General features: G+C 54.6%; 11 protein-coding genes across 11 annotated transcripts; 4 read left to right on the forward strand and 7 right to left on the reverse strand.

Annotated features, from left to right (window-relative positions):
• Positions 1 to 24: 24 nt before the first annotated feature.
• K452DRAFT_282570 (uncharacterized protein) lies at positions 25 to 2,923 on the reverse strand. The gene is made up of 4 exons (XM_033539605.1): positions 2,605 to 2,923; positions 2,420 to 2,528; positions 983 to 2,356; positions 25 to 911 (listed from the first exon to the last, which is right to left on the reverse strand). Exons 1-4 carry the CDS (start codon positions 2,802 to 2,804, stop codon positions 324 to 326), a joined length of 2,271 nt encoding a protein of 756 aa, XP_033403272.1. The 5' UTR covers positions 2,805 to 2,923; the 3' UTR covers positions 25 to 323.
• A 180-nt stretch (positions 2,924 to 3,103) lies between these two features.
• K452DRAFT_9064 (uncharacterized protein) lies at positions 3,104 to 4,892 on the forward strand (the record flags this gene model as incomplete). The annotated part of the gene is made up of 3 exons (XM_033547301.1): positions 3,104 to 3,127; positions 3,274 to 3,972; positions 4,056 to 4,892. Coding segments are annotated over 3 exons (1,106 nt in total), but the record flags the coding sequence as incomplete, so codon positions are not given.
• K452DRAFT_314688 (uncharacterized protein) lies at positions 4,351 to 6,719 on the reverse strand (the record flags this gene model as incomplete). The annotated part of the gene is made up of 3 exons (XM_033543780.1): positions 4,351 to 5,073; positions 5,176 to 6,541; positions 6,598 to 6,719. The coding sequence occupies 3 exons, from the start codon at positions 6,717 to 6,719 to the stop codon at positions 4,816 to 4,818; spliced, it is 1,746 nt and encodes a 581-aa protein (XP_033403274.1). The 3' UTR covers positions 4,351 to 4,815.
• A 464-nt stretch (positions 6,720 to 7,183) lies between these two features.
• Positions 7,184 to 8,012, forward strand: K452DRAFT_282572 (uncharacterized protein). The gene is made up of 2 exons (XM_033539606.1): positions 7,184 to 7,319; positions 7,399 to 8,012. Exons 1-2 carry the CDS (start codon positions 7,276 to 7,278, stop codon positions 7,688 to 7,690), a joined length of 336 nt encoding a protein of 111 aa, XP_033403275.1. The 5' UTR covers positions 7,184 to 7,275; the 3' UTR covers positions 7,691 to 8,012.
• A 622-nt stretch (positions 8,013 to 8,634) lies between these two features.
• K452DRAFT_217572 (uncharacterized protein) lies at positions 8,635 to 10,140 on the forward strand (the record flags this gene model as incomplete). The annotated part of the gene is made up of 3 exons (XM_033536301.1): positions 8,635 to 8,671; positions 8,726 to 8,889; positions 8,953 to 10,140. The coding sequence occupies 3 exons, from the start codon at positions 8,635 to 8,637 to the stop codon at positions 10,138 to 10,140; spliced, it is 1,389 nt and encodes a 462-aa protein (XP_033403276.1).
• Positions 10,141 to 12,506: 2,366 nt separating this feature from the next.
• On the reverse strand, positions 12,507 to 13,808 carry K452DRAFT_314690 (uncharacterized protein; the record flags this gene model as incomplete). The annotated part of the gene is made up of 3 exons (XM_033543781.1): positions 12,507 to 12,896; positions 12,973 to 13,016; positions 13,094 to 13,808. The coding sequence occupies 3 exons, from the start codon at positions 13,806 to 13,808 to the stop codon at positions 12,507 to 12,509; spliced, it is 1,149 nt and encodes a 382-aa protein (XP_033403277.1).
• Positions 13,809 to 14,804: 996 nt separating this feature from the next.
• K452DRAFT_293964 (uncharacterized protein) lies at positions 14,805 to 15,688 on the reverse strand (the record flags this gene model as incomplete). The annotated part of the gene is made up of 2 exons (XM_033541643.1): positions 14,805 to 14,855; positions 14,954 to 15,688. 2 exons carry the CDS (start codon positions 15,686 to 15,688, stop codon positions 14,805 to 14,807), a joined length of 786 nt encoding a protein of 261 aa, XP_033403278.1.
• A 1,322-nt stretch (positions 15,689 to 17,010) lies between these two features.
• K452DRAFT_304379 (uncharacterized protein) lies at positions 17,011 to 18,544 on the forward strand (the record flags this gene model as incomplete). The annotated part of the gene is made up of 2 exons (XM_033542814.1): positions 17,011 to 17,920; positions 17,979 to 18,544. 2 exons carry the CDS (start codon positions 17,011 to 17,013, stop codon positions 18,542 to 18,544), a joined length of 1,476 nt encoding a protein of 491 aa, XP_033403279.1.
• Positions 18,545 to 18,907: 363 nt separating this feature from the next.
• Positions 18,908 to 20,350, reverse strand: K452DRAFT_304380 (uncharacterized protein; the record flags this gene model as incomplete). The annotated part of the gene is made up of 2 exons (XM_033542815.1): positions 18,908 to 19,638; positions 19,696 to 20,350. The coding sequence occupies 2 exons, from the start codon at positions 20,348 to 20,350 to the stop codon at positions 18,908 to 18,910; spliced, it is 1,386 nt and encodes a 461-aa protein (XP_033403280.1).
• An 857-nt stretch (positions 20,351 to 21,207) lies between these two features.
• On the reverse strand, positions 21,208 to 22,743 carry K452DRAFT_314691 (uncharacterized protein; the record flags this gene model as incomplete). Its single annotated transcript, XM_033543782.1, has 2 exons — positions 21,208 to 21,930; positions 21,990 to 22,743. The coding sequence occupies 2 exons, from the start codon at positions 22,741 to 22,743 to the stop codon at positions 21,317 to 21,319; spliced, it is 1,368 nt and encodes a 455-aa protein (XP_033403281.1). The 3' UTR covers positions 21,208 to 21,316.
• Positions 22,744 to 23,129: 386 nt separating this feature from the next.
• Positions 23,130 to 25,845, reverse strand: K452DRAFT_293967 (glycoside hydrolase family 3 protein; the record flags this gene model as incomplete). Its single annotated transcript, XM_033541644.1, has 2 exons — positions 23,130 to 24,432; positions 24,488 to 25,845. 2 exons carry the CDS (start codon positions 25,843 to 25,845, stop codon positions 23,130 to 23,132), a joined length of 2,661 nt encoding a protein of 886 aa, XP_033403282.1.
• Between the last annotated feature and the right edge of the window lie 160 nt (positions 25,846 to 26,005).

Raw genomic sequence — 26,005 nt, forward strand, 5'->3', positions numbered from 1 at the left:
ATTAACAAAAAACGACAAATGCATAAAAAAAAAAAAAAAAAAAAAAAAAAAAAATCCATCATCGATTGACATGATTCCATCATCTGTCTTGTTAGATTCAATTCAGTTCAGTTCAATCCATCCATTCGTCCATCTATCCATCAGGGAATCAATCAATCACTCAATCACTCACTCAATCAATCATACACCTCAAGCGCCCACCTACCTACCCACCCACCCATCCACCCATCCATATCTTCGCCCAAATCAAGAAAACGAAAAGACGAAACAACAAACAACAAAAACGCCCAATCCCCATTACCACACCACCACACCACCCCCCATCACAACAGCTCCGGCTCGCCCTCCAAATCATCCGTTCCCCCACCACCACCCAACTCATCGTCCTCGTCATCCCACTCAACCGCGCCTGCCACCTCCTCCGCCCGCCTCTGCACCTCCGCCAACCCACTCACCTCCTCGACGAACCCCCGTTCACCAAGCGCGCGCTTCACAAACGCCCACCCCTCACTCTTGTACCTGTCCACAATGCGGTCGCTGCAAGCGCTGCAGCAGTCGTACGGCTGGCCCCGGATCGACAGCAGGCTGAACGTCGACATGAACATGCGCAGCTGGTGCGGGATGAGGCCGAGCGGGTGCTTGAACGGCGAGGGCGCGTTGGTCGAGGCCACGGGCACGGGCGTCGCCGACGCCGCTATGCTCGCCTCCGTCGCGCCTTTGCTGCGCAGGCTCCCCGGGCCCGGGTTGCTCGGGTCCGCTGTCGCGGTGCTGGGGCTCGGGGCCGGCGCGTGCGCGCGCAGCGGGTGCTGCAGGCAGCTGACCAGGAGCTCGACGAGGAGGCCCGACGCGATGGGCGCCACGGCGGGGCGCGTCACCGTGCACTGCTGGTCGAGGGTGATGTCTTTGAGGGACTGCGGGAAGGGAGGGTTCTGTTAGTCAATCTGGCTGGTTATGCATGGGGAAGACGGGAACGGCGACTTACGTCGGCTGGCGCAACCACGTCGTTGCAGAAGTAGCAGCCCATTTCCTCCTCGCCGGGCCCGCCGGGCTTCAGCCCATGCCGCATCACGACCAGCGAGTCGAAGCCCAGCGCCGCGTTCAGGACAATCTTGCCCGCGGCCTTGCCCATGACCGTCGGCAGCCACCTGCTCTCGCGCGTGTCCATCAGCAGGAAAATCGCGTCGTGGTCGTCAATCAGCTTCTTCAGTACTTCAAAGTCCTGGCGCGTCTTCTCTTCCTCCAGCACAGGGCTGCCGGCCATGGGCACCGACATGACGAAGCCGGTCGCGTCCATGCCCGGGTAGATTTCCTGCAGCACCTCGGCCGCGCGGTACGCCTTTTGCGCGCCGCCCTCGAGGCAGTCCTTGTGGTCAAACAGCGGCTGCCGCACCGGGTTCGAGTACTTGACGCGCCCGTTGTCGACAAACGTGATCTTGCGCACGCCCCAGCCCATCAGGTTGCGCGAGACGTAGGACCCGAGCGTCCCGGCGCCCAGCAGCAGACACTTGGTGTTCTTGATGACTTCGAGGTCCAGCGATGGCGCAATGCGCCACTTCATGAGCTTCAGGTTTAAGTCGACTGCATAGTCCGCCATGCGCGAAGGGTCCATGTAGGCCGAGAGGTCGATCAGGCGGCTGGTCAGCTTACCGGCCTCGTTGCGCTCCCACCCGGTGACCTTGGGCATCTTGGGGGTGCGCGGGCGGGGAGAAGTGCCGGCGGCGCTCAGCGAAGTGTCGATCTCGACGGTAGCCGGCTGCGGGCACTGAAGGTTTAGGATAATGCTCTGGGCGCGGTCGCGGCCGCGGTGGGTGTCACGGTAGCAAAGAATCTGGACGTCGTTCAACCTCCAGCGCTGGCGGATCAGTACGAGCAGGTTGCGCAGCATCCAGCCGGGATTCGACTGGTACGTCGACGGGTCGGCGAAGCCCACGAAGCGGTCCTGCAAGTCGGTGTCGTTGAAGAAGCCCTGTTCGTACGCACCGAGCGCGCCGACAGCCCACGCGTAGCCGTACTCGTCCATGGCACCGGGGGTCTGGGGAGACTTGGGCCGCTCGTCCTCTCCCTCCTCGGTGGACAGATGCTGCTTGCGCACACGCTTGGCAAGGAAGAAGCCATGCTGGCGCGAGTCCACGCTGTACTTCCACGTCTGTACCGAGTCGACCAGGCCCGTCGTCTCCTTGTCGCTGAGCTTGAAGGAATCGCCGACGCGCTTCCAGGTGGGGTCCGAGTGGATGGCGGGGAAGCCGAAGTGGTAGGTGAACTTGTAGTTCTTCAGGTCGGCGTAGGAGATGACGGTGAAGGAGGAGAGCAACGAGGGGCAGGAGTAGATGGTGCCGTCGCAGATGGCGTCCCAGACCTGCGCGGGAGATTAGCGGACTCGGACGACGACGACGTCAACGGCGGGGGTTTGCGGGCTCACGATGCGGCCGGCGCGCTCGATGGCGGCGGAACGGTCAAAGTTGCGGTACTCCTCGATGGTGTTTACGTTCTTGATGATGCCGTCGGCGCGATAGTAGCCGGCCGGGGCCCTGCTTTGAACGACCTTGTCAACTATCTCCCGACCTCTCCTCGGGTTGCGCGTCGGGCGGACGGCAGAAGACTAACTCATCGCAGTGGAGGGCAGAGGCGAGAATCTGCATGCGACTGGAGCGCTCAGGCGCGTCCGTCGGGCGGACTTCGTACAAGCCCAGGATCTTGCGGGCCGAGTCGTCGAGCTTGTCATGGTTAAGCTTGATGTTGGCGAGGCTGGCGAAGAAGGGCAGCTCGATGTCCGAGGACCACGGCGCGAACTGGAGGGCGGCCATGGTGGGAGAAGGTGGAAGGGGAGAGAGAGAGGAAGCGAGCGAGGAAAGAGAGGGCGCGCGACTCGCAGACAGAGAGAGCATGTGGTGCGAGAGCTGCGAGGGTCAGATGCCCGGTGCGGCTCAGCCCGACGGCCGACGCGCCGACTGATGTAATGCGCGTGTGCCACAGTTGCCCCTCGCTTTGTGTGGGGGCCGCAGCCACCCGACGATGAGCCGGGTGAGATAAAAAAGGATAGCCGTATATATCAAATCTAAAATCTATCTACATATATAATTAATTATATATATATATAGCAGCAACATGTTGATCGGCCTGTGCGGCGGTAAGTCCATCTTTCCATATTCATCATCATCATCGTCATCACCACCTATCTACCTATCTGTCTTTCTCCAACCCAGTTAAGAAAAAAGAAAACACTCCACCACGTCCCCCTGTAAACAAACCCCCATAACAACCCTCACCAACTAGGCATCTGCGCCGGCAAAACCACCGTCGCAAACTACCTCATCGAAGAACACGGCTTCCAACGCCTCCACGTCAGCAGTCCAGAAAATGCAACAGCAGCAGAAGAAGAAGAAGCCTCCTCACCACCACCAACAAACCCCACCACGTCCACACACCCAGTGCAGACCTTCCCCACCATCGACGCCCTCCTAGAGCACGTAACGCAGCACTGGCGCACCCCCTTCGTAACGACCACGATCCCCACGCTCCCCGCCCTCGACGCGCTCCAACGCCGCCCCTTCTTCCTTCTCATCGGCATCGACGCGCCCATCTCCGCGCGCTGGACACGGCACCGCGCGCGCTGCCTCGCAGCCTCTCTCCCCGCGCCCACGCTCGAGGCCTTCGTGCTCGCCAGCGACGCCCACGCCTACCGCGGCCCCGCCCACCCCGCCGCCCTGCTCCACCGCGCCCAGCTGCGCGTCCTGAACGCGGGCTCCTCGCTGCCGGCGCTGCGGGCCAGCTTGGCCGCGCTGGACCTGCCGAGCCATGAGCGCCTGCGCCCCGGCTGGGACACCTATTTCATGTTGTTGGCGGGCCTGGCTGCCCAGCGCAGCAACTGCATGAAGCGCCGCGTCGGGTGCGTGCTGGTGCGCGAGCGCCGCGTCGTCAGCACGGGGTACAACGGCACGCCGCGCAACATGCGCAACTGCAACGAGGGCGGGTGTGAGTCTCCCTTCCAACCCCATCTTCAATTCAATCCACTTCTTAAACGCACGCGCACGACTAACACCCCCGCCCACACACAGGTCCCCGCTGCAACGCCGCCCACCCCGGCGGCTCCCAACTCCACACCTGCCTCTGCATCCACGCCGAGGAAAACGCGCTCCTCGAAGCCGGGCGCGAGCGCATCCGCGCCGGCTGCATCCTCTACTGCGACACGTGCCCGTGCCTGACCTGCAGCATCAAGATCACGCAGGTCGGCATTGCCGAGGTCGTCTACCGCCACGCGTACAGCATGGACGAGGCGGCCGCCGCCGTCTTTCGCGAGGGCGGCGTCGTGCTGCGCCAGTTTGTGCCGCCGCAGGAGGGGCTCGTGGAGGTGGGCGGTGCGGGGGAGGGGGAGGACGAGGATGGGGTGGATGTGCGTGCGCTGGCTAAGGATCTGAGCGTTAGGTCGAATACGACGTGAGAGGGAGACGAGAAAAAGCAAAGCTAGATAGATGCATAAACAGATACACATCATATGCCAGGCCCACCTTTGTCGGCACCAGACAATAGGACCTGGACCAACACACATGTCCTCTTTTTCCTTCCCTTCCTTGATGCAAAAGACAAAACAGCAACCCCAGTCCCAATGCCAACCCCGCAACCAAAACTCAACAATAGAGAAACCCAAAAACGAGATGCCTGAAGGTGAAAAAAAGCGGGCGCGCATCGACCCAAGACTGCATTCAACCGCTCGCGATTACTATTATTACCCAAGACGCCTCCTATCCATCCAACCAGCCATCCATCCATTTCTTTCTTTATCAACGGCGGCCCGCGCCGCCCCTCTCACCCTCACCCTCACACGCCTAGCACGCCGTTAGCCACCCGCGCGCCCTGCCCCTTGAGGTGCGCGCTGCTGCCGCGGAACAGGCTTTGCCAGATAAACGCCTCGCTGAGCAGGAGCTCAATGTCCTTTTCCGTCCAGTTGCGCGTCGGCAGCGACTGCAGAAACATCATAATCTCCTGAAAGTCCATCTTGACCAGCTGCTCCGACCACTTGACCAGAAACGCCGCGCATACGTAAAGATGGAAGTCGGAAAACCCGCGCTCTTCGGCCTGTGCGCACCGTTTGTTAGCTTGCTGCTAGTTTGTGCCTCTAAGGGCTTGCGTGCCACGCGGCGGTGGCGGCGCAGCCCACCCCCGCGCTCGCGTACATACCAGGTACGTGTCCCACATCCGGATCGTGTTCTTCACGCTGATCTCCCGCATCAGCAAGCAGTTCATCCACCGGAAGCTGAACTGGATGAACTCGACGCCCTCCCTAGCCAAATGCTGTGCCAATCCCTTGTCGATCCGCGTGGTCAAATCCCGCAAGCTCGCCACCTGTCTCTGAATTCCCGGCTGCGCAAAAATATAATTGTCTTGGATGCCATCCAGCAGCTTCGTCAGACACCAGAAAGAATCCGCCTCGACCGCGTCCAAGACCGGCTTGGGGAGCTGGCCAGGATCCATCCCCGATTCAATGTCCGGATCCGTGATGTACATTCCAAGGAAAACCTGCCAAAATGGCGTGACTAGATCGTTGATTCCTTGCACGTAGCCGCTTGCCGGATGTCGTATAGCCCATACATATAGTATACGTTCCAATGACCGCTGCGTGGCTTCGTAACTGTACAGCTCCAGGTGCGGATTCGTGCGCGGCACGTCAATGCTGATCTGATGCCAAATCGCCTCGTCCAGGCCGCGTCCACGATTCCTGCTCGTAGCCTGCGCGGGCGGCACGCCCATCTCGTTGCCGACGTTGGAGCGCTCGAACGCTTGTCGCACCCCCTCCAAGTATTCTCGCCGTTTTCGCTCTAGCGTCGCGACGCGTCGCTCGCTACTGGTGGGGAGATAACCCAGGAGGATCTGCCAGGACATTGCGCGTACCTCTTGGGGAAGGCCCGACCAGGCGCTGTTACGCAGCTCGGTGAGCGAGATGGTACTCGTCTGGAGGATGCGTTTGAACTTGTTGATGCGGCTTATTCGCGCCGAATGCGCCTCAATCTCCTTTTGCGATGCGTCTGGCGGAACCGTGGGGTAGACAATGAGATGCAATGCATTGGCAGGGTCCCGCAAGATCTCTTTGTACTGTGGCCGGAGTATCTTCCCAACAGTCGGCTTCGCGGTGGGGTAGAGAGGAATGGTGCTCCCGCTGCGCTCGTCGCCAATGTCGCCGCTGTCGATGCGCCATGGTTGTGACGAGCTGACGCCGCCAGCATCGTGCAGATGGCTGAGGCTGCCGGGGGTGCCTCCAGGGTCCTTGCCTTTGTTCAGCGGTTTCCGCTTGCCTTTGCGTCGCATGCTGGCAATGCTGGGCAATCCAAATTCGTCTTCTTCGTCATCCTCAAAGGTCAAGGCTTGGTCGTCATCATCATCGTCGTCGTCGTCGGCGCTTTGTTTGCTGGAACTCGAGAAGTATGAGAAGGGTCTGCGGCTGTTGGGCGAGCTGACGCTTCCCCCGCCTCGACCAGGAGGCGAGGTGTCGACGGGACTCGACTTTTTGTGCGGAGGAGTGCGCGGGCGGGCGGAATTCGACAGGGAGCTGGCGTGCATGGTGAGCAGAGATGAGGAGCAGGGTGGCGATGAAGGGTTGCTCACAGGGCATCGAACTTCAAGACGTCCGTGTGCGAGTATGACGCGCCAACCACCTTCTTGGAGTCGTAGCCTTTGGCAGCGCCAGAGCCGGACCGCCAGAATGGAGAGGCCGACCTGCGCGGCATGATTAGCGACATAGATTAAGATAGATTGAGAGAGGAGGAGGCGGGATACCCAGAACGGTCTGAAGTAGGTTCCAGGGCGAGAGTTAGCCAGATGATCTCCGTTGGCTGCTGCGGAAATGAACGAATGCTACGGACCGACCTGAACCATTTCCTTATGCGGCTTGCGTCAGCGGGCTCAACGTGCGACGAGGACGAGAGAGCGAGGCTACCTGCTGCTGCTGCTGCGGCTGGGGCTGGGGTTTTTTCTGGGCCATTGCGGCGATGCGGGAGGGCAGAGAGGCGATGCGAGATGCGAAGCCGAGTGACGAATGCTGAGACCAGAGCTCTCCCCATCCATGCATGCAGCGGGCCACCCAGCCAGGGCCGTGCGCGGCCTTTTGCCTTGCCAAGCCTGCGCCCTCCTCTTCGTCAGTGAACCATCGCACACTCCTCGTTCTCGTTCGTTCGCTCTTCCACCACCACCATCACCCCATCTTCCATCGCCCTGTCGCACGCTGCTACGCCCTCTCACCCCACGAAGCCCCGACTCGCTTGAAACACTCCTTCTCCTGCAGCCATGGCCGACCACGACGAGCTCGACGAGGATCTCTTTGCCGACCTGTGAGTTCCCGAATCCGATTCCTCTCGCTCCGACGACGACGACGACGACTGACTTTTTTTTTTCTTTTTTCCCTACCAGCTACGAGAATGACGACAGCAGTAACCCCAAGCCCGCCGCCCAAGCCGCTGCCCCTGCTGCCCCCGCGCAGCCCGAGCCGACGGCTGCGACAGAGCCCGTCTCGGCCCCCGCCCCGGTCGCAAGGGACGAGCAGCACCAGCCTGCCGCCCAGAATGGCGGAGCCCACTCCGCTCCGCACAACGGTGATGTACATATGAGTGGCAACGTCCAGAACGAGGCCGGCCACGCCCATGCTGCGCCCGAAACTAACGACGACAACTATGGGCCCATCGGCATCAAAGAGGATGGGTGAGTCTCATTTGATACATTAGTCTTCATAGTTTTCCCGTAGCGTGTTGTTTGGTGTGCTTCACGACAAGAGGTAAGGCGAGCGAAGCGCGTCGGTGTCCGAGTGCGGACAGCCACATTTCCACGGATTTAGCGATTCTTCAGGCCTTTTTTGAGGATGCCATGACGGCCGGGTTTCGTCTGCCGAAAGAGTTTGCGATCAGCATCGTTCAATGTTCATGAGTCTGCATCGACTTGACCGTCCGGCGAGCCGCCTAGGGCGGCGCCGTTGACAGCTGGGACTCGTTGGTTCAAGAATGCGAGAAGAAAGCATTGATCAGGCTTGGATGGAGCATATCGGGCAGAGATTCGAAAGGACTGCGCCCGCCAGCATAGGAGGCTGGCAGCTTTTTGATGCAGGATGCACTCCGTCCGTGGCGGGAATTGAAAGAAAAAAAGAAAGACACCCAGCGCGGATTGAGGGAGCCGCCAAGACTGGTATATACGCTTCAGACATCACCTCGAGCACATCTTCAGGCACAGCTTCAGCTCATGATTAGCTTCATGTCGAGATAATCTTCATAGAGCAGACCAGCGAGGGTTAGCTAGATGCGGTGCGGACCGTTAGCGAGGTCTGGCCTCATCCCTAGCAGTCGACTCCGTAGCAAAACACAGACGCTTCCTGCCGAACATCAGTGTGCTCTTGCGACGATTGGGTGTGGATGGCGGCGGCGCAGGCGTCTTTGTTCGACGACGTCTGGGTGCCAATTCGTTCGTTCTGCTCGCTTGGCACCAACTCGATCGACTACGCCGCCGCACACCCTGGCACACGACAAAGCCCTTTTGGACCTCCCCGGACACCGACTCGCTCGTCGCTCGCCGCTCGCCGCTCGCCCCTCACATCCTTTATGATCATGGGCATCGCAAATTGAAATGACGCGCCAACGTCGCTAACATGCACACAGGAAAATGTTCATCGGTGGCCTGAACTGGGAGACTACTGACCGTAAGTCACCCTTGGATCTACGCCTGTAACATTGCTAATCACACGCCACCCCAGAGTCCCTCAAGGAGTACTTTTCGCAGTTCGGTGAGGTTGCCGAATGCACCGTCATGCGCGATGGCGCTACCGGTCGTTCGCGTGGTTTCGGTTTCCTCACCTTCAAGGACCCCAAGACCGTCAACATTGTCATGGTCAAGGAGCACTACCTTGATGGTAAGATCGTAAGTCAATCTCGCTTGCAGGGTGGTCAGTTCTGGGAGATCATGTTTCTGACATAAGCACAGATTGACCCGAAGCGCGCCATTCCCCGTGAGGAGCAAGAGAGGACGAGTAAGATCTTCGTCGGCGGTGTCAGCCAGGAAGCCACCGAGCAAGACTTCAAGCAGTTTTTCATGCAGTTTGGTCGTGTCATCGATGCCACTCTTATGATGGACAAGGACACCGGTCGTCCCAGAGGTTTCGGTTTCGTCACGTTCGACGGCGATGCTGCAGTCGACGCCACCCTCCAAGGCCCTCTCGAGATTCTTGGCAAGCCCATTGAAGTGAAGCGTGCGCAACCCCGTGGAAACCTCAAGGATGGTGAGGACGACCGCGGCGGCAAGTTTGGCCGGCGCAACGACAAGTTTGGCAACCGGGGTGACAACTTTGACAACCAACAAAACCAGCAACAGGGTGCTGGTGGCATGCAAAACGGCATGAGCCCTGCGATGATGGCTCAGTACTGGCAGCGCATGCAGCAATATTTCGCCATGATGCAGCAGCAGATGTCCGCCAACATAAACCCCGGTGCCGCTCCCATGGCCAACCCTATGATGGGCGGACAGATGAACCCCGCCATGATGCAGCAGATGATGGCCATGCAGATGAACCGCGCCAACACCATGTCCCCGACCGGCAGCCCCGCTCCCGGCACTCCTATGCAAGGCGCCATGAACCCCGCCATGATGCAGCAAATGGCACAGCAACAGGGCCAGCAAGGCGGCATGGGCAGCCCAGGCTTCCAGCAGCCCGGCAACTTCCAGGGCAACGCCGGCGCCGCTGGCCCTGCGGCCATGATGGCCAACGCGAACCGACCCGGCTTCAACGCGCAGGAGCAACTCATGTTCGAACAGCAAAAGTATGAGCAGCAGCAGGCGCGCCGCATGCAGCAGGGCGCGTACGGCCAGACGGGCTACAACCAGGGCGGTCCCACCTCCTGGGAAGGCATGTACGACGATGTGCCGGCGCCCAACATGCCCGCAGCTGGAGGCGGCGCGCCGCGCGGCGGTAGCTTCAACAGGGGCGCCATGGGCCGCGGGGGAATGGCTCGCGGTGGTGGAGCCGGTACGCCTGCCGGCCCCGCTGGCCAGCCCAGCAACGCCCCGGCGAATGCGCCTACGGGCCCTAAGAATGCGGGCAAGCCTGGTGCGAACTACCGCGGTGGCGGACGCGGCGCACACAGAGGTTTCCATCCGTATGCGCGGAATGGTTGAGCGCTTCTGAACGTGCGGGCATTGGCGTCGGTGTAGTGGATCAGTTTTTGTTGCGCCTGGAGTCCTCTCACTCTTCCTCCTGCTTGCGCTGTCTAGTTGGCTCTGGCTGGTGCTCGGACTTTCTTGAAACTCCCTGCTACCACGCACCAGTTCTTGGCACCATCACAACCGACACTGAGAGGGATCACAAGCTCAGCTGGCCAGCCAGTCGCAGCGCGGCGGGCAGGCTGGCAGGATGGCCTGTTTATGGGCGTTTTTCTTGCACTCTACTGCCACTTTCTCATTTCCAATTTTCCCCTTTCCTCTCTGATCCGGGAGTTCGAGCTGCGATTTTCCTCACTTCTTTTCTCTAGCTGCTTGCTGGCTTTTGTGCTTACCTGCTTGCCACCATAAGGTGGCTTGCTGGTATCTACCATTGCGCCACGCACGCACTTCTATACACCAAAAAAGTAAGCTAGTTCATCAAGGGAGGGCGACGACGCAGTCAAACAAACAAAAAACAAACAGCCAGACAGACGACACGACGCGGCACAAAACCCCCCTTTTTCTTGCCCTTCTTCGGCGCGCTTCAGTCGTCCCGGATCCAATCCGTCGTAGTCAGCGGCGGCGGCCCTCTCCTCTTTCTTTTCTTTTTTGTGTTTCTTGCCTTTTACCAGTCAGTTGCCGGGGTTACTGCTGCTGCTGCTGCTGCTGCTTCTTCTTCTTCTCTTTCCTTTTTGGCTGCTTAGCTGGCTTGCTTGCTGTTGGGATCTTTTTTTGCACTGGCTTCCTGGCTTGCGTGCTTGATGGTTTACTGCTGCTGCTGCTGCTGCGTGGGGGGTCGCACGTGTATATTACGATCAGGAAAATCTCTCTCAATGACGTGGTGGCGTGGGAAATGAAATGGTGTGCGATTATGAATGAGCTTGGTACGTGGTGTGTGGTGTGCGGTGGTTGTGAGGCCTTTTGCTGTCGTGCGTTCCTTAATGAGTCTCAAATTATAGCACAACTAGGTAGGCTTACACTTATGGGAGTGATTGGAATGTGCCTTGCTGGCGCTGAAGTTGCCGAAATTTGTTTCGGATCGAAAGTTACTATAAAAGACAGCTGGGCTATGTGGGATTGGCGCTTTATGAAGTACCACTCAGAACAGAAATACGGACATCCTTCGACCACAATGGGGTTGCCCAGAACTTCAGTTTCCCGAACAAAGACGAACCGAATTCTGATTCTAGAGCCCAACTATCTGCAACCCATGTTCGATGCTAGAGGCCGTGATAATGGTCATCAGAAACGCGGCGGTTGGGCGGAGAATGTCTCCAATTGACGTCCTGGACTGTCGGTTTAGCACGTTTGAGTGGAGGTATGGGCAAAAGTGCCTAAGGGGCACTTGCCTTGCTTCGAAAAATGATGGAAGCATACGCTGCTCATTATTCTCCTAACACTGTCCTCTAACAATGCCGTGAACGCGTGCGAGGAGCGCGTGAGCCAGCCATCGAGACACACAGTGCAGCTGCCCATGCCACTTCTGTATCCTGACAAGAAGAAGCATATCTCACGAAGCCGTAGTCTGTTCTGTTTCGAAATTGGCTCTTAGTATGCGTTGGGATCACTTCGTGACTTCGTAACATTAAAAGCCGCATACAATTCTGGCTTTGTAGCCACTGCTGGAGGGGCTTGCTGAGCTGCTCTAATGCCAAGAGTAGTCACTTGTCGCATTGGCAGAGAAGATACAACCCGTATTTGAAACCGACGTTCAAGGCACCACAGCTTTGACTTTCTACGCCTGGCTCTTGCATTGGCCGGAGGGGCTCAGTACTAAGAGTCAATGGGTGCGCGCTGCTCGAGAACGTAGGAGCATAGGGATGGTCGCGCGCTGGTGTGCCGTGGAGCGCCAGCGTCGATGCTCTGGGCTGTGGTCGTGCGGGTGCATGTAAGGTTGTAAGATGGAAAACCAAGGTGGAAGAGCTGAGTCGTGGCTTTGGAGACTTTTCTTCTTCTAGTTTTTGATTCGGTTTGTCATATACCGTTTGGTACAGAAAAAGATGTAGCAAATGCGAGGAAGTGCGGGTTAAGCTGTTGTGCCGGGTAGCACAAGAGTGGTGGATCTTCGCAGATGCGCAAGGATAGAGGTCACCACAGTCAAAGGTCGTAGGGTTAGTGCTATCAAGGTGGTATTGGTATCTTTGATGCTACGTATGCTCTATCGCCTGAAATCAAGCATCCCTTTCAAGCTAAGAATAGCTGATTCTCGGGTCGGTCCATGGTCCACCGAGAACACAGCTAGTAATCATCTCTGATAGAGCCGCTTTGGCTCCCTTCTCTTTCGTCAACTTTTTTGCTTCTCCGTGGGAGCCATCAGTCGGCGCGTAATACACCCATACGGGCTATTCGTCGCCCAAGGTGAAGTCTGAATTCACCATTTGTCCCATGTGGATGTTCCATGCTTCTTTTCCTGGGAAAAAGAACCTGAGATAGGTGCGGTCGTTCATGTTGCGCGTAAATTTCAACGTCTCCAAATCCATGGTGTCCCGCAATACCTCGAAGATACTGGGCCAGTCCCCAAGACGAAGGTCGATGTACTGCAGCGTCAACACGCGTAGAGTATGCTTGTTGTTATCCAAAACTTTCAGTAGGTCCTTTGACGTTATCTCTACGTTGCTGATCTCGAGGTTGCGAAGAGCTTGTTGAGTAATAGCTGCTGTGATTCCTGATGTACAGATCTCTGGAATACTACACCATCCGCTCACGCTGCCAATTGCAAGGGTTTGGAGGATCTGGTGTAGCATGTAAAATATCCCATGCACGACGGTAAGAATTGGCATCATCAATGGTATATTCACCATAACCAACATCACCACCATCACTACCATCAATACCAAAATTACCAATTGGCTCTGCCAAAGAGTTAGTCGTATGTACCTCTAAAAATAATGTAGTGATCTTCGAACGAGATCATTACTTAGAAACTTACCTATAGGATCGAAACCTAGCCTTAGCTTGGACAAGCTCGCAAGAGACTGAGGGTCCGTGATGATGGTTTTGCTTGCCGTTTTGTTATCTTTGGGGCCAGTAGACTTTCCGGCCTTGATGATAAGATCCCTGAGTTTTGCACCCGAAGCTGCAATTGCCGAGAGTAGAGCTTCTGATTGCCAATGGGCAAGAGGTTTCATGACGCGCCAACTGGATATACGGCCCACTCTATCACCCCATTCGGAAACTGTGTCGAGACTAACAATGTCTAAGTTCTCGAATTTAGAGAGTGCCGAGGCCAGAAGACCGACATGTCTATCCATAGTTTGACAAAACAACGAGTCATACTGCGCATCTCGCAGGACTTTGATTCGATTTTCGATTTTCGTCATGTGTTTCTGGTCATCATAAGTCTCTTCGGCCAAGGTGTCGTTCAAGTCTTGTAGCTCGCCATGGTCGTAATAAACTGAGCGGAGGTAGATCGCTTGTACAGCGGGGGCGAAAATGCTCTGTGAGATGTTGGCCAGTTTTTCCAGACCCGAAAGAGTAAACAAGACGGTTAGTTTTCTGAAATGACTCTTCGCAAATGCAGGGAAGGATTTCGCAGCCATCGTGCGTGAAGTGAGCCGAAGTGAGCGGAAGGATTTCGGGCAGAGGTATTCAGCAGTCTCGCATATTAGCTCCTCCGGCAGTCCTTCGAGAGTGGGCACCGCCATGGTTGAAGGTGTGGCTTGTTGCCATCCACTAATGCAGAAGACGGCGTTTGTCAAAAATGTTGTTGTGGTCGGAAGGTAGGTGGTACAACCGAGGTTTACCACGTTTACTTGGGCTGGCGCGTCATTGTGTCGCTTATGTCATTCTGTGTGCTTTTTAACACGCTGTCCCCTTGCACATTCTTGAAAGGGAAAGAAAGAAACGCTAACCGAAAGAGGCAGCGTGGAAGCCCTGAGGATAGCCTATTGTCCCACCGTGGACGGTATCTACACTGCCGTGGTTCCGCGACTCAACGTCATGGCCAGCCTACTCACCAGGTCACTAATCTGGACGGACAAAGTTTTAAGACAATCGTTGGCACCAAAAAGAATACAAGTTCTATCAGCACAACTATATCTTCTCGGGACTCAAGGGTTTAATTTTGTACAAGAAGCAAGCATCCCTTCCGACCTTTCAGTACTCGAGCTTCGCTCACTGATGGCGAGTACTTCCATATACACTGCCGATAATCATATCAGTCAGTGCCTGTTTCATGCCTCTTTCTTCCACCAGTTGTTCGATTTCAGGTCCACCACGAATTGGCCGGTAGTCCACCAGCACAAACCCTTCGTCTTCCGGTGACTCGCTTTCTGTCATGCAGACGTTCCATTCCTCTTTGCCTGGGATATAGAAATTACGTGCGGAGTGTCTGTTCTTAAGCCGGTTGGTATTAAACCTCAGTTTCTCCAACTTCATAGTGTCCCGCATTGCTTCAAGGATACTAATCCACATTCCGTCGAGCACGACAAAGGACAGATGAACTTGTCGCAAAGTATGCTTCTGGGTGTCTAGGGTTTCCAACAGAGACTGTGCTGTTACTCGTGCACAGTGGAGGGTTAAGTCACGAAGACTACGTTGAGTGAGGGCCGGTGCCAGTGATGACGTGCAAGCACGAGGAAGTAGAGATGTCGTCATCCTGGAGCTTGCAACAACTAAGTTCTGAAGGGCTGGCGCTGCGTCTAGTATGGTCCGCATACGACGTAAAGAGCCAGAATCATTGCGATTCCAATCTGTCCGATGGTTAGCCATGCCTACAAAAACAACAAAAACAACCAGAATGGATCTTTTGAAGAACTGCAAACTAACCTGTGGTTGGGAGTATCAATACAAGCATATCAAGACTCGGGAAAGCTTCAAGGTTAGCTGGAAGGTCATTCTTTGGACCGATCGTGTCGTCCGCGCCAGAGTAACCTCCATCCCATATCAGGAGCTTTCGAGGCCTTGTACCAGAAGCCGTCATGGCCGACAGCGGAGTATGTACTTGCCAATGAGATAGAGGCTTGCTGGGTTTGTAATTTGCACCCATAGGCTGACGTAGGTCAACATTGGAGTTCACGTACAACTGAATCGCTTCTAGGTTTTTGAGGTTGCGGAGCGCCAAAGCTAGAAGATGGAGGTGATCATCACCGTTGTGTTTTTGTGAGATGTCGGATGCCACTTCTCGCAGGGCCTTAAGGCGACGGTGCATATGCAGGTGCGGCATTTTGTGGACTCCTTCGCCGTTCAAGGCTTGTTGTAATTGCTGTACCTCTTCATTGCTGTAGAAGACAGTAGAGAGCAAAACTGTCTTCACAGAAGGAGCAAAGGTGCTCCGTGGAATGCTGACCAGCTGCTCCAGTCGAAAGAGAGTAAACGTGATAGGCGCTTCTCTAAAGTGTTGTTTTGCGAAGATGTAGTTGAGTTTCGCAGCAATAGCGCGTGAAGTGAGGCGAAGTGAACAAAGGTCTTGCTTGTGGGATACCCAGGGCGTTGTTTCGTAACAGTAGTCCGCTTCGATTTGCTCAGCTATCTCACAGAGCACCTCCTCCGGCAGCCCTTCAAGGGTGGGCGTGGGCGCCGTCATGGTCGAGTGGATAGGTTGTTGCCAGCAATCAGTGCAGAAGATGTTGTTGGTCAAAAGTAGTGTTGTGGGTTGAAAGTTAGTGGTGCACTCGGGGCTGGCGGACATATCTTTTATACTGCGCTTATGTCATTCTGTGTGAAAAATGAGTGAATGAGACGGCGGCGCTAACCGAAAGGGACGGCGTGGTGGCCCTTAGGGTAGTGTAATGCACCAACCATTGCATACAGCACCCATGTAGCACTACTGCACTACCCAAGCTCTGCAAAAACCTGTCGATAATTGTTCTAAATCTAAACTACACCTTCTTACTTTGCAAAGTACCAAAAGGCATCTAATCTCGACACGACGAAGTCCTCTATCCCGCGCTTCTGGCACTCGCCTCTGCGGAAACAGCCATGCCCAAACAGTGGCCCTTGTACAAAATGTATACGAACAAGAGCTCCTATCGCAAGTTGTCAAAAGGCTCGAACACCCACACTTACCGAGACTAGAGCACCCGCAAACGCGTACACTGACGCGGCCTACTCTACAGGAACCTAGAAACAATGCTCTTGTCGCAAAGCCATAGGCACCAGCACCAGTTCATGCCAGATTCTCAAGAAAACCAAGACAGCTTTGATAACAAGGCAATGAATGCCCTTTGTCTCGCCCACTCCGCGTACTCCTGAACTATTTCCCAACAACTTGCCAATTTGAACGCCTTGGCCAGCTTGTCCTCCCTTGCCCCCGCACACCGGGTTGCTCATCCGGCTGAGTTTTTCAAGACATTATTGACATCAAAGGAAATACAAGTTCTACAGCGCTGCCAAATCTATCAACAAGGGGTTCGACTTTGATCTTAAAAATCGTCATTCATCACAAGAACATCCCACCGTTCTTTGTAATGGATGATGTACAACTACCAAAGTTCTGAGGAGAACACTTATTTCGTAACTGGATAGCTACTTCTCATAACATGACCAGTCTTCATTTTCTACCTTGGCCATTGGGTAAACTAGCCAGTGATCTGTCTTAAATTTTAAGCAACACACCTTTCACAGCATCTTCTAAAACCTGACCAACCAAGTGCGGCTTCGAAAACTACAAGTAGCTTTGGTAGCACTCATTCTGGTAGTGACGAGGTAGGTACGAAGAAAAATAGACGCGGAGGTCTAAGAGCATTCAAAAAGACACGGGCGTAAGACGTGCATAAAACGAGATTATCTTGTAGGGTTTTAGCAGCAACAAATACAGAGCATATGAGTACTTCTGCAGACATACGTTTGAACATATCCATAAGCAAAACATAAGTTTTTAAATTTGCTGTGTTACATGAGGTGGGCATGTTAGTTCGGAGGTGGGAAAAGTGTCCCCCGCTTTGTCCGTCCACCGCACCCCAACTTTCACTTTCGACTCACACCGCCACATTCTTGGCAACCAGGCAGCCTAGTTACAAAGTTCCTACTCGCCCACTTCCCCCTCCAAACCTCTCCCTCAACTCAAGACAACCACGAACCACAGACCAACTGCTACAGAGACAATCGACTACGACTCTATCCGGCTGTCGCCCGCCATGGCGGCTCCGGATACACACAGAGCTCGCCGTAGCTCATGCTGCCGACGTTCCTTCGCTGCTGGAAACCCTACCCGAAGAAATCATTTGCGAAATTGCTGCACATCTCGAATTCGCCGGCCTATGCGCGCTGCGTCTCACTTCGCATACAATGGCCTACAAATCAGAATTTACGTTCAGATCAAACTACAGATGTAGAGACAGGTTTGTCAATCTCACGATGGAAGGACTCGAAAAGCTACATGAGATGTCTCTGGACCCACTATTTTCGCAGTCCATTACGAGACTCTATTTCAGACACCCCTCCTCTTTGAGCGAACTTGCAGAGAAAGCAGAGTTCGTGGGAAACCAAACCTCGACTCAAACAGTGGATCCGCGCATGGCTTTATTGCTTTCTACTTTGGGAAACCTCAAGGGGGTTAAAATAGTAGAGCTTGACGATAATTGTTATGGTAACGAGGGAGAGCCTTGGAGCACATTGTCAATGCGCGCAATCTGCATTGCAGTAAAGGTCCTACGCCCACAACTCAAGAGAATGAGATTGCATGGGTATTGTCACTGTCAACTTTCGAAAACTGAGGATGATGGAGAGATTGAAGAGACGTCGGACTGGGATCTCGAGGGCCTGGAAGATTTGCAATATCTTTGTTTGGTTTGTTCCTCCGTCAGGAACACCCAGAGTAAGCAACTTATCCGTAATTCAGCGTGTGAACATTTCAGTTACTGACATGCCGCCAGGCCCCTCTCCTAATTACGAAGTCATAAGACAGATGACTTGTCTCATCACTGCTGGATCCAAAATAACGGAACTGGATATAAGAGTTCTAAAATACGATGAAGATGAACTGCTAGGTCGTCAATTAGTCCAAATGTTCAACTCTCTCCAGAACATCACTAGGTTCACATCCCTTCAGCTTATGGGATTCACGTTCAGATCGGTAGATATCCTCGCTGTGCTCGCTAAGCTCAAAAGTCTTAAGCACCTTGGATTCTTCGATTGTATCCTAATCGAAGCTGGGAGTTGGATCGATGTTATTCGCTTTATGAGGAACGGCATGGATCTGCAAGGGTTCGGCTTCAGTAGAAACGGAAACCCTGGATACACGAGAGTTAAGTTTGTCTGGTCAGAGCCATATGTCTACTTCAGTAAGAGTTTGCTTGCTGGAGATGACGGATGGGTGTATGTCACATACTACGATGACGACACCAGTATTGGCTGGAGTTATCCATCGGCCGTGAAAGAAAGGGGGATAAAGAAAGTACTTGACGATATGATTGCCGGCTTTACAGAAGTAGAGGATTAGCATAAGAGATCATCAGAGTGGAGTTTCGCCCTCAAAAGTGGCAGGCCATCAAGCAGTTGCTCCCATATGGGCCACGAACAATATGCCCATCTCTTCTAAATATTTTGCCTCTCATGCGTGGCACTGCAACCACATGAATATGAGTTGACCCCGTCCTCAAAACTTTACACTGGCGTATCCCTTTCGGATACACTAGCGCCTTGCCTCTTTTTAGATTCGAAAACGCGGAGAACCTCCTCGCATTGGAAGTGCTCTAGCACTATTGTACAGTTTCTTTCGTACTTTCATAGGGTACTCTTGCACTATTGCACGTTCATACTCCGCATCTTTATGAGAAACTCCCATGTTCTTTTCGAATGTCATTTAGGACCTATCGAATCCACCGCCCAATCTAGTCTTGTAGCTAGCTACTGTGCGCCACTTCTGCGGTATGTATTCTTGATGAGGATTCCACGGCACTTCTACGTACCCGGCAATCATGTCGTCCAACACCTTGTCGACACCTTTTTCTTTCACGAGTTCCTCTATGTCATCACCTTTAGATATAGGCTGAATCCAGTGCACAATGGTCCAATCCCAGTCTTCCATTGCGGGATCAATGCTCTCATGAAGGCAGATGCAATCCTCTCCACTCCAAGTGGCACCTGGCCAGTCGAAGCAGACGGCCATAAAACCAAACCAGCTGCGATCGGTGCTGCTATTGAAGGCGTTGTCCCGGAATATAAGTCTCTGCAAGCTCATCTGGTTCTTAATCAAGTCAAAAACATTGAGCCAGCCACGGTATCTGAGGCGGCATGTTGTAAGCTCCAGAGAGATGAGGCTAGTCTTCAGCTTGCGTAAGATGGAACATAGAGTTTGTTCCGTTATTTTAAAGTCATCATGTCGACCCTCCAAACCTACTAAGCAGAGCGAAGAGAGCCCTGAAAGATGTTCCATAGTGTCTAAGTTCTTGTCGAAACGCTCGGAAATGTGGGGAGAGAAGCACTTGTAGGACAATAGGAGTTCATTAATGTTCTTGGCAGCCGAAAGGATATCCGAGAAATGGTTGAAGGCAACATGTTCCTGGGTGGCGCCACGATCGCTGCCGTCAAGACCTTCCTGAGTGTAAGTGGAATGATCTCTATTTCATACACTACAGCTGATGTGCTTACCGCTTGGCTCGTAATGGGCCGTTAATGAGAGGGACCGTACGTTTTCGAGGCCCTGAAGATACCATTTAGAGGGCTCTTCAGTACCTTCAGGATTCCAAGCCGTAAATCTCAATCCATCATATAGACCTAGTGTATCAAGCTTGGAGTCAGATGCTTTCAACGCGGTGAGTAATGCGCATAACCGCCAGGAACTCCAGACGGGCCTCATTCTCCTGTGCCGTGTCCCATAATCTGAATCTTCGTCATCAGATAAGCCAATGGATTTGAGACTTCTCAAGTTGCTTAGTATTGAGGTCAACAGATCTGTATGCATGCTGGTCTGCTTGTAGAGAGCCTCGTCTTTCGCCATGAGCATGCAATTCTCCATATCGCGAATATCGTCGCCATCATAGACGTAATCGGAAGCATCGAATCGTAGATGTGTAATGCGCTGTGAGAACAGTGGGTGCTCGGACAACTTTTGGAGCCTCAAGAGCTCTTCAAAGTTAAAGAGGTGCCATCTGTGAGTAATGTTGTGATGTGTCTTCAATGCGAACTCTGACTTGTTGCCCATAGTGTGCGAGGTGAGCCGAAGTGAAAGGAGGTCTGAAACATCGAGTCGGGCTCCGATGTTACAGATGACCTCCTCCGGTAAGGATTCTAACGAAGGCGGCATTGTGAAATCGTAGCGATCATGGCTGGAGCTTTGAGCGATAGCGACGAAAGCGGCGGCGGGCAGCAGCAGCAGTGGGCTGCAGCAGCAGCAGTGGGCTGCAGCAGCAGCAACGTCTAGTAAAGAAGTGCTGATTGTCGAAAGGCTTTGTTGCTGCTGACGCGTAGCTGTCGTAGGTTGGAGAGTGTTGTGGTGCGGGAAAACTTTTGTGGGGGAAGCGAGGGGAGTGAAGTGAAATGGCTTTCAGGATTACCCGTTCGGGACTAGTCTGGCCACGAAATCTTACGGACAAAGCACCAGGCTACCCAGCAGACGAATCGCGATTGCCAGCGGCACCAGCGGCGACGAGTTATCTTCCGGATTGCCAGCACGAGGAGAAACTACCATCAAACGGGTGCATAATGCTACCAGTTACATATCCTCTTGGACTACAAAGACCAAAGACAGAATAAAGAGCGACGGCCACACCGCACACTGCTCTTAACACCCAAGCCGCATAGAATGCACGGTAGCAAACAATAACCGAAACACACAAATGCGCGCCCCCGACTATGAGAGTTAGTACGTTGGTTTGAGCAATGCTTCTGCAACCCCCGTGAAGAAGAAGGCATGAGGAGACTTTATCGGATAAAGGTCCATGGAAGTCCTGCGGCGGGCATGGTCAGGAATCAGGCAGAGGGACTTCGGAGAGGGAGTGAGGAAGTTGTCCGCAGAGCGGCGTAAAGGGTCGATTTTAGGTGTCAAATAGGCCTCTTACTGCTCAGCGGGGAGCCGAGAAGACCAGCAAGCGCTCTCCCGCTCGTCCGCCCAGACCGACGGTGATGAGGCTGGATTGGGGCCGCCTTAAGCTTGGCTTGAAGCTGCCTTTCATTGCTACCTGATCCATTTAGCCGCATTTCGGCCTAGCCAAAAAATTTAGAAGCCTCCCAGCTTTCCCAGTCGCCACTGCTCCGCCCTTATGCCGTGTCGTCAATTTGTTTCACTGCAAACTTCAATCATTTCCGACAAAGCCTCCTTGAAACCATTCTCCATGATCACCTCCTGAAGCAGCCATCCGTCATCTACGCCATGATGAACGTATACGTAGTCCTCACTTCGACAATTCGTGTCGCTACACGGGCGGCTATCCTCAGTTCCATGAAGTCTCTCATCACGCTCCTCCCCTGTACTCCAAGAGCTTAGTGCGAAGGGGCCTTTGCCGATCCACTCGAAACCAACATAACCTCCATGACGATACCCATTTTTTTCAAAGACAAAGCTTTCCAGGTTTAAGGTATCTCTTACGGCCTCGATAACAGAACTCCAGAAGCCATCGTTCAATCTGGCGTAAGTAATGGATAGCCTCTTCAATGTGTCCTTGTGGTTTCGGAGAAAGCGGATAAGATGGGACGCGGTTGCATGCACCGAAAAATCCAGTACAAGCTCGCGGAGGTTGTCAAGCTGCACGAATTTTGCCAACGATGCCATGATTCGACCAGTAGCGAGAGCTTTGTCGAGCCAGTCCCAGTCGAACCCCAGATGTAAGCTGTGTAGTTTAGGAAAGGCTAAGATAAGCGCAACAATGTACTCGCACGCTCGTCGTTCTGTCCACCATCAAGTCAGTTACTTTAGTCGTCATCAGTCAAAAGGGGGAAAGCACCACTTTTGTCCCAGGCGTCTGTGCTCCTTAATTCCAATTTGCGAACTGAGTCCAAAGAGCAGAAATGAAATTCTGGCATCCTAGATCTGACATTACGGGAGAAACTTCCGTACTCGTCTGCAAGGTAATTCGAAAATTCTAGCTCTTTCACTTGTAACCCGCTTGTCATGATCGCAGACAGCAGTACCGGCATAGCCCAATGAGAGAACACTGGTAGTGTTATGCCTGCTAATTCTGACCATCCTGTGAAATCATCTCCATACGAAGGGCCATAGCTATCGACAAGATGGATGTGATCCAGGTTAACGAGCTTGGTGAAGGCTGCTGTCATCATGGAGGCATGCAATCCGGTCAGTTCGCTGGAGGACTTCTCTTCGCTTGCTTTCTTGTACCGATCAAGAATGCATTTATTCTCTTCCTCAATAGTATCATTGTTATACTCGATCTGAAGCATATCATGTTCGGGCTCATAGACATGGACAGCGCGGAGATTGAGGACCTTGACAGAAGTGGCGAATTTCGTGCTCTGGGAGATGTCTAGGAGAATGCGCAATTCTTCCCTAGTGAAATAGCGATTGATAGTTGTGAAGAAGCGCTTCGCAAACTGGTAGGTAGACTTCTTCTCGAGTGCAGTAGAGGTGAGGCGCAAGGACTGGAAATCTTTAAAGTCAAGCAACTCTGCGACCTTGCAGACGATCTCGGTCGGCATGGCGAGCAGAGAGGCGGGCGCCGCTCTCGTTGGCGAGAGCGCCGCCATGGTGTCTTTCGTGAGCGACGCAGTGACGTGAGGTAGGGAGGTAAAAGAAGTTTAGAGAGACGGGGGTGGAAGTTGAAGGGAAGAAGACGCCAGATTGTGAACCTTTGACAAGAGGCGCACGTGCCACACTTTGTTTCTGCCCGTTTGGGAAGGACCTCTGGCAAACTGACTGCTGCACCTCTCTGCCCGACTCTCTGCACTCTCGAAAGTTCAAGCGCCAGCGATATCCTAGCACACCCTGACCGTTACGACGAGAGAAACGTTCTGAACAATCACCACTGACTTTGAACCGGTCAGCAGCCTCCAACTGTCAAACTTTGTAAACAGGCTCAACTAGGTATACCTACGCGCCCCCACGATGTCACCGCATCAACAACCCCGACAGCTCAAGGCCCAGCCTTCCTCCACTCCATCCCGCGATACTCCCTCCACGTCGCAAACCCCAACCGCTCATACCAGCCCCTCAGCTCGACCCAATCCACAAACACGCCCTTCACGCCCCTCGCCCTCAAATCCGCGACCGCGGACGCCGACATCGCGAGCCCGACCCCCCGTTTCCGCCACGGCTCGTCGACGCCCACGCACGCGAGCAGCCCCGTCGCCTCCCCGCACAGCGGCGGCAGCGCCAGCTCCTGCCACACCGGCAGCCCCGGCTCCAGCATCAGCGCCCAGCCGACCTGCTCGCCGGACGGCGCGCGCGCGACCATGGCTTGGCGGTGTAGGCCGCGGTCTGCGAGCGTGGCGAAGGCTTCACACCAGCCGGGGTGGGTGGAGAAGTTGCGGCGCATGATGGCGAGGCTGGCGGCTTCGTCGGCGGGCGTCCAGGGTGTGAACGTAAAGCCTTGCGCTGTGGCGGGGGCGAGGATGTCGGCGGGGATGGTGAAGTCGGTGATGGGCATGAAGAGGTCGCGGCAGAGGACGCCGGGGAGAAAGCCACGGTGCTGGAAGAACTCTTGGTGGCTGGAGGGGATGTCGAGGGGGAGACCGGGGAAAAAACGTGGGAAGGCGGAGCCGATGGAGACGCTCTTGCTGGAGCACCCGAGCTCTTTTCGCGCATGCTCCAGCAGTTTCGTGCCGATTCCTCTGTTTTGCCAGTCCCGGTCAACAAGGAGTGCCGCTATGGAAGCTTTTGGTTCAGCGTCCATCTCGGCAGCGAACCCATGAGTGAGGGTTGCTATGAAGCCAATGATAGGTCCGCCAGCGTCTCGGACTACATAATGGCGTCCACCTGGCCTTCGAAGGAGATAAGCCAGATGTGTCTCAGGAACCTGGTACGTCGGAAGGAGCTCATGCCACAAATCGCAGATCCGCTCCATGTCCCCCTCATTATCCGACTCAAAATCTTCCGCTGGTAATCGGCCGCTAGGCGAGTCGGCGGAAGCGTTCCCGTTTACCGCAACAGGAAGTCGACCTTCTGGCTTGAAAACGCCGAATATGGCATCCGCTGCAGCTTGCAGCGCAGGCGAAGTCGGTTCGTAAGTAGTAATGTACGTTTTAAATCTTTCGTCCTCGAGGAAATCATATGGATCACATGTAGCGACGACAATTAGCTTTGTTTCATCAGCATTTTTCTTTTCCACCAACTCTGCTAATGCTTCTGCTAGTTCACGCTGATACGGAGCAAGCCTAGCGTTCCGAGTAGCGAGTATAATGTGACTGTGTTTTATGTCTTCGGCCGCTGCTAATACCCTGTTTTTTGTCTCAGTGAACTGCCAAACCGAGGACATGAAGGATGCGAACTTACTGCTGTATTGTCTCAGGATTGTCATAACACTGCATTTCTTTAACCTGCGGATGATGTGATCGCAAAAAGTCGATAAAGCCGAGCGGCTTATGTGGTCTAGAAGATTCTGTGTTTCCATAGCTGATAACACCGCTAACTCCTCGCAGTTCCATAGGAGAGACGAACAGTACCGGCGCATCTTTCTTAACTGGCAAAGCGCCCGGTTCAGAGCGCACAATCGTTGTAGTTTTGGCGTAGACCTCATCCGCCAAGCTCACATTGGTCCGATTGATGTCTTCCAAGGTGGACTTGGTCGACGCATCGGAACCCTGCAGCTCTGCAAATTTTGCCAACGCTCCGCCGCATTTATCTGTAACGCGAGCGCAGGACTTGTCAATTAACATGCGAAAAGACTCGTCTTCTCTGGCCTCCTTGTAGATCGCCTCGAGAGCACCTTGCTGCAGCTCCATCGTATGGCATATCATGACACAATCACAACCACTGCGGAGCGCAGTAACAGCGCCTTTTACCGTACCGCCGCATTCCGTACGTATAGCGTTCATCTCAAGGCAATCAGATATAATCACTCCATCAAACCCGAGGTCCTCGCGCAACAGCTGCAAGACTTCTCTGTTCAACGTAGCCGGAAGATCGGATTGCTGGGAGCCGAAGATGATATGCGCCGTCATGACAGCCGGACAACCACCCGTAACAGCGCGTCTGAACGGAACCAGTTCACATTCTTCCAGCTCGTCCCAGCTCTTCTCGATCTTCGGAAGGCCGTAGTGGGAGTCGACGGCCGTGTCGCCATGGCCCGGAAAGTGCTTCACGCAAGAAATGACGCCCTGCCTCGCCAACCCATTCCAAGTCGCGTGCGCCATGCGCCCGACCAGATGGGGATTATCGCTGAAGGAACGCACGCCAATGACGGGGTTGTCCGGGTTGTTGTTGACGTCGCAGACAGGCGCGTAATTCATATTGATCCCCAAAGCTCTCAGCGACATTCCCGTCGCCTCCGCAACGCGCTGCGCATACTGCGGACACGCTGTCGCGCCTAGCGCCATGGGCCCCGACAGCTGCGCGGCAATGGGCGGCTGGATGCGCGTGACGAGCCCGTTTTCCTGGTCGATGGCGATGATGAGCGGGTCCTTGTGGCCGGCCTCCTGGGCGAGGCGCTGCAGGTCGCGCGTCAGGCATGCGAGCTGGTGCGCGTCGTGGACGTTGCGCTGGAACAGGACGATTTGGCCGACGTAATAGGGCGCGCGGATAAGGGTCTTGATGTGCGCGTCGGGCGTGAGGCCGTGGAAGCCGACGATGCAGAGGCGGCCGATGCGGCGGCGCAGCGCGTCGTCGTCGTCGCTGGCTGGTGGGGGGCCCATTGCGCGCGGCAGCGATTTGACGCTACCTATGGAGGACTCGGCGGATTCAGAAAAGGAGGATTGGTCTGGATCCGATGTGGTCTTTGCGATAGGGACGAAGTCGCTTTAAGGTCGATCATCCGCGCCGGTGGCGGTGGAGGTGGAGATGGGCGGCCCACTG

Source organism: Aplosporella prunicola (assembly GCF_010093885.1).
Source record: "Aplosporella prunicola CBS 121167 unplaced genomic scaffold K452scaffold_1, whole genome shotgun sequence".
NCBI classification, from domain to species: domain Eukaryota; kingdom Fungi; phylum Ascomycota; class Dothideomycetes; order Botryosphaeriales; family Aplosporellaceae; genus Aplosporella; species Aplosporella prunicola.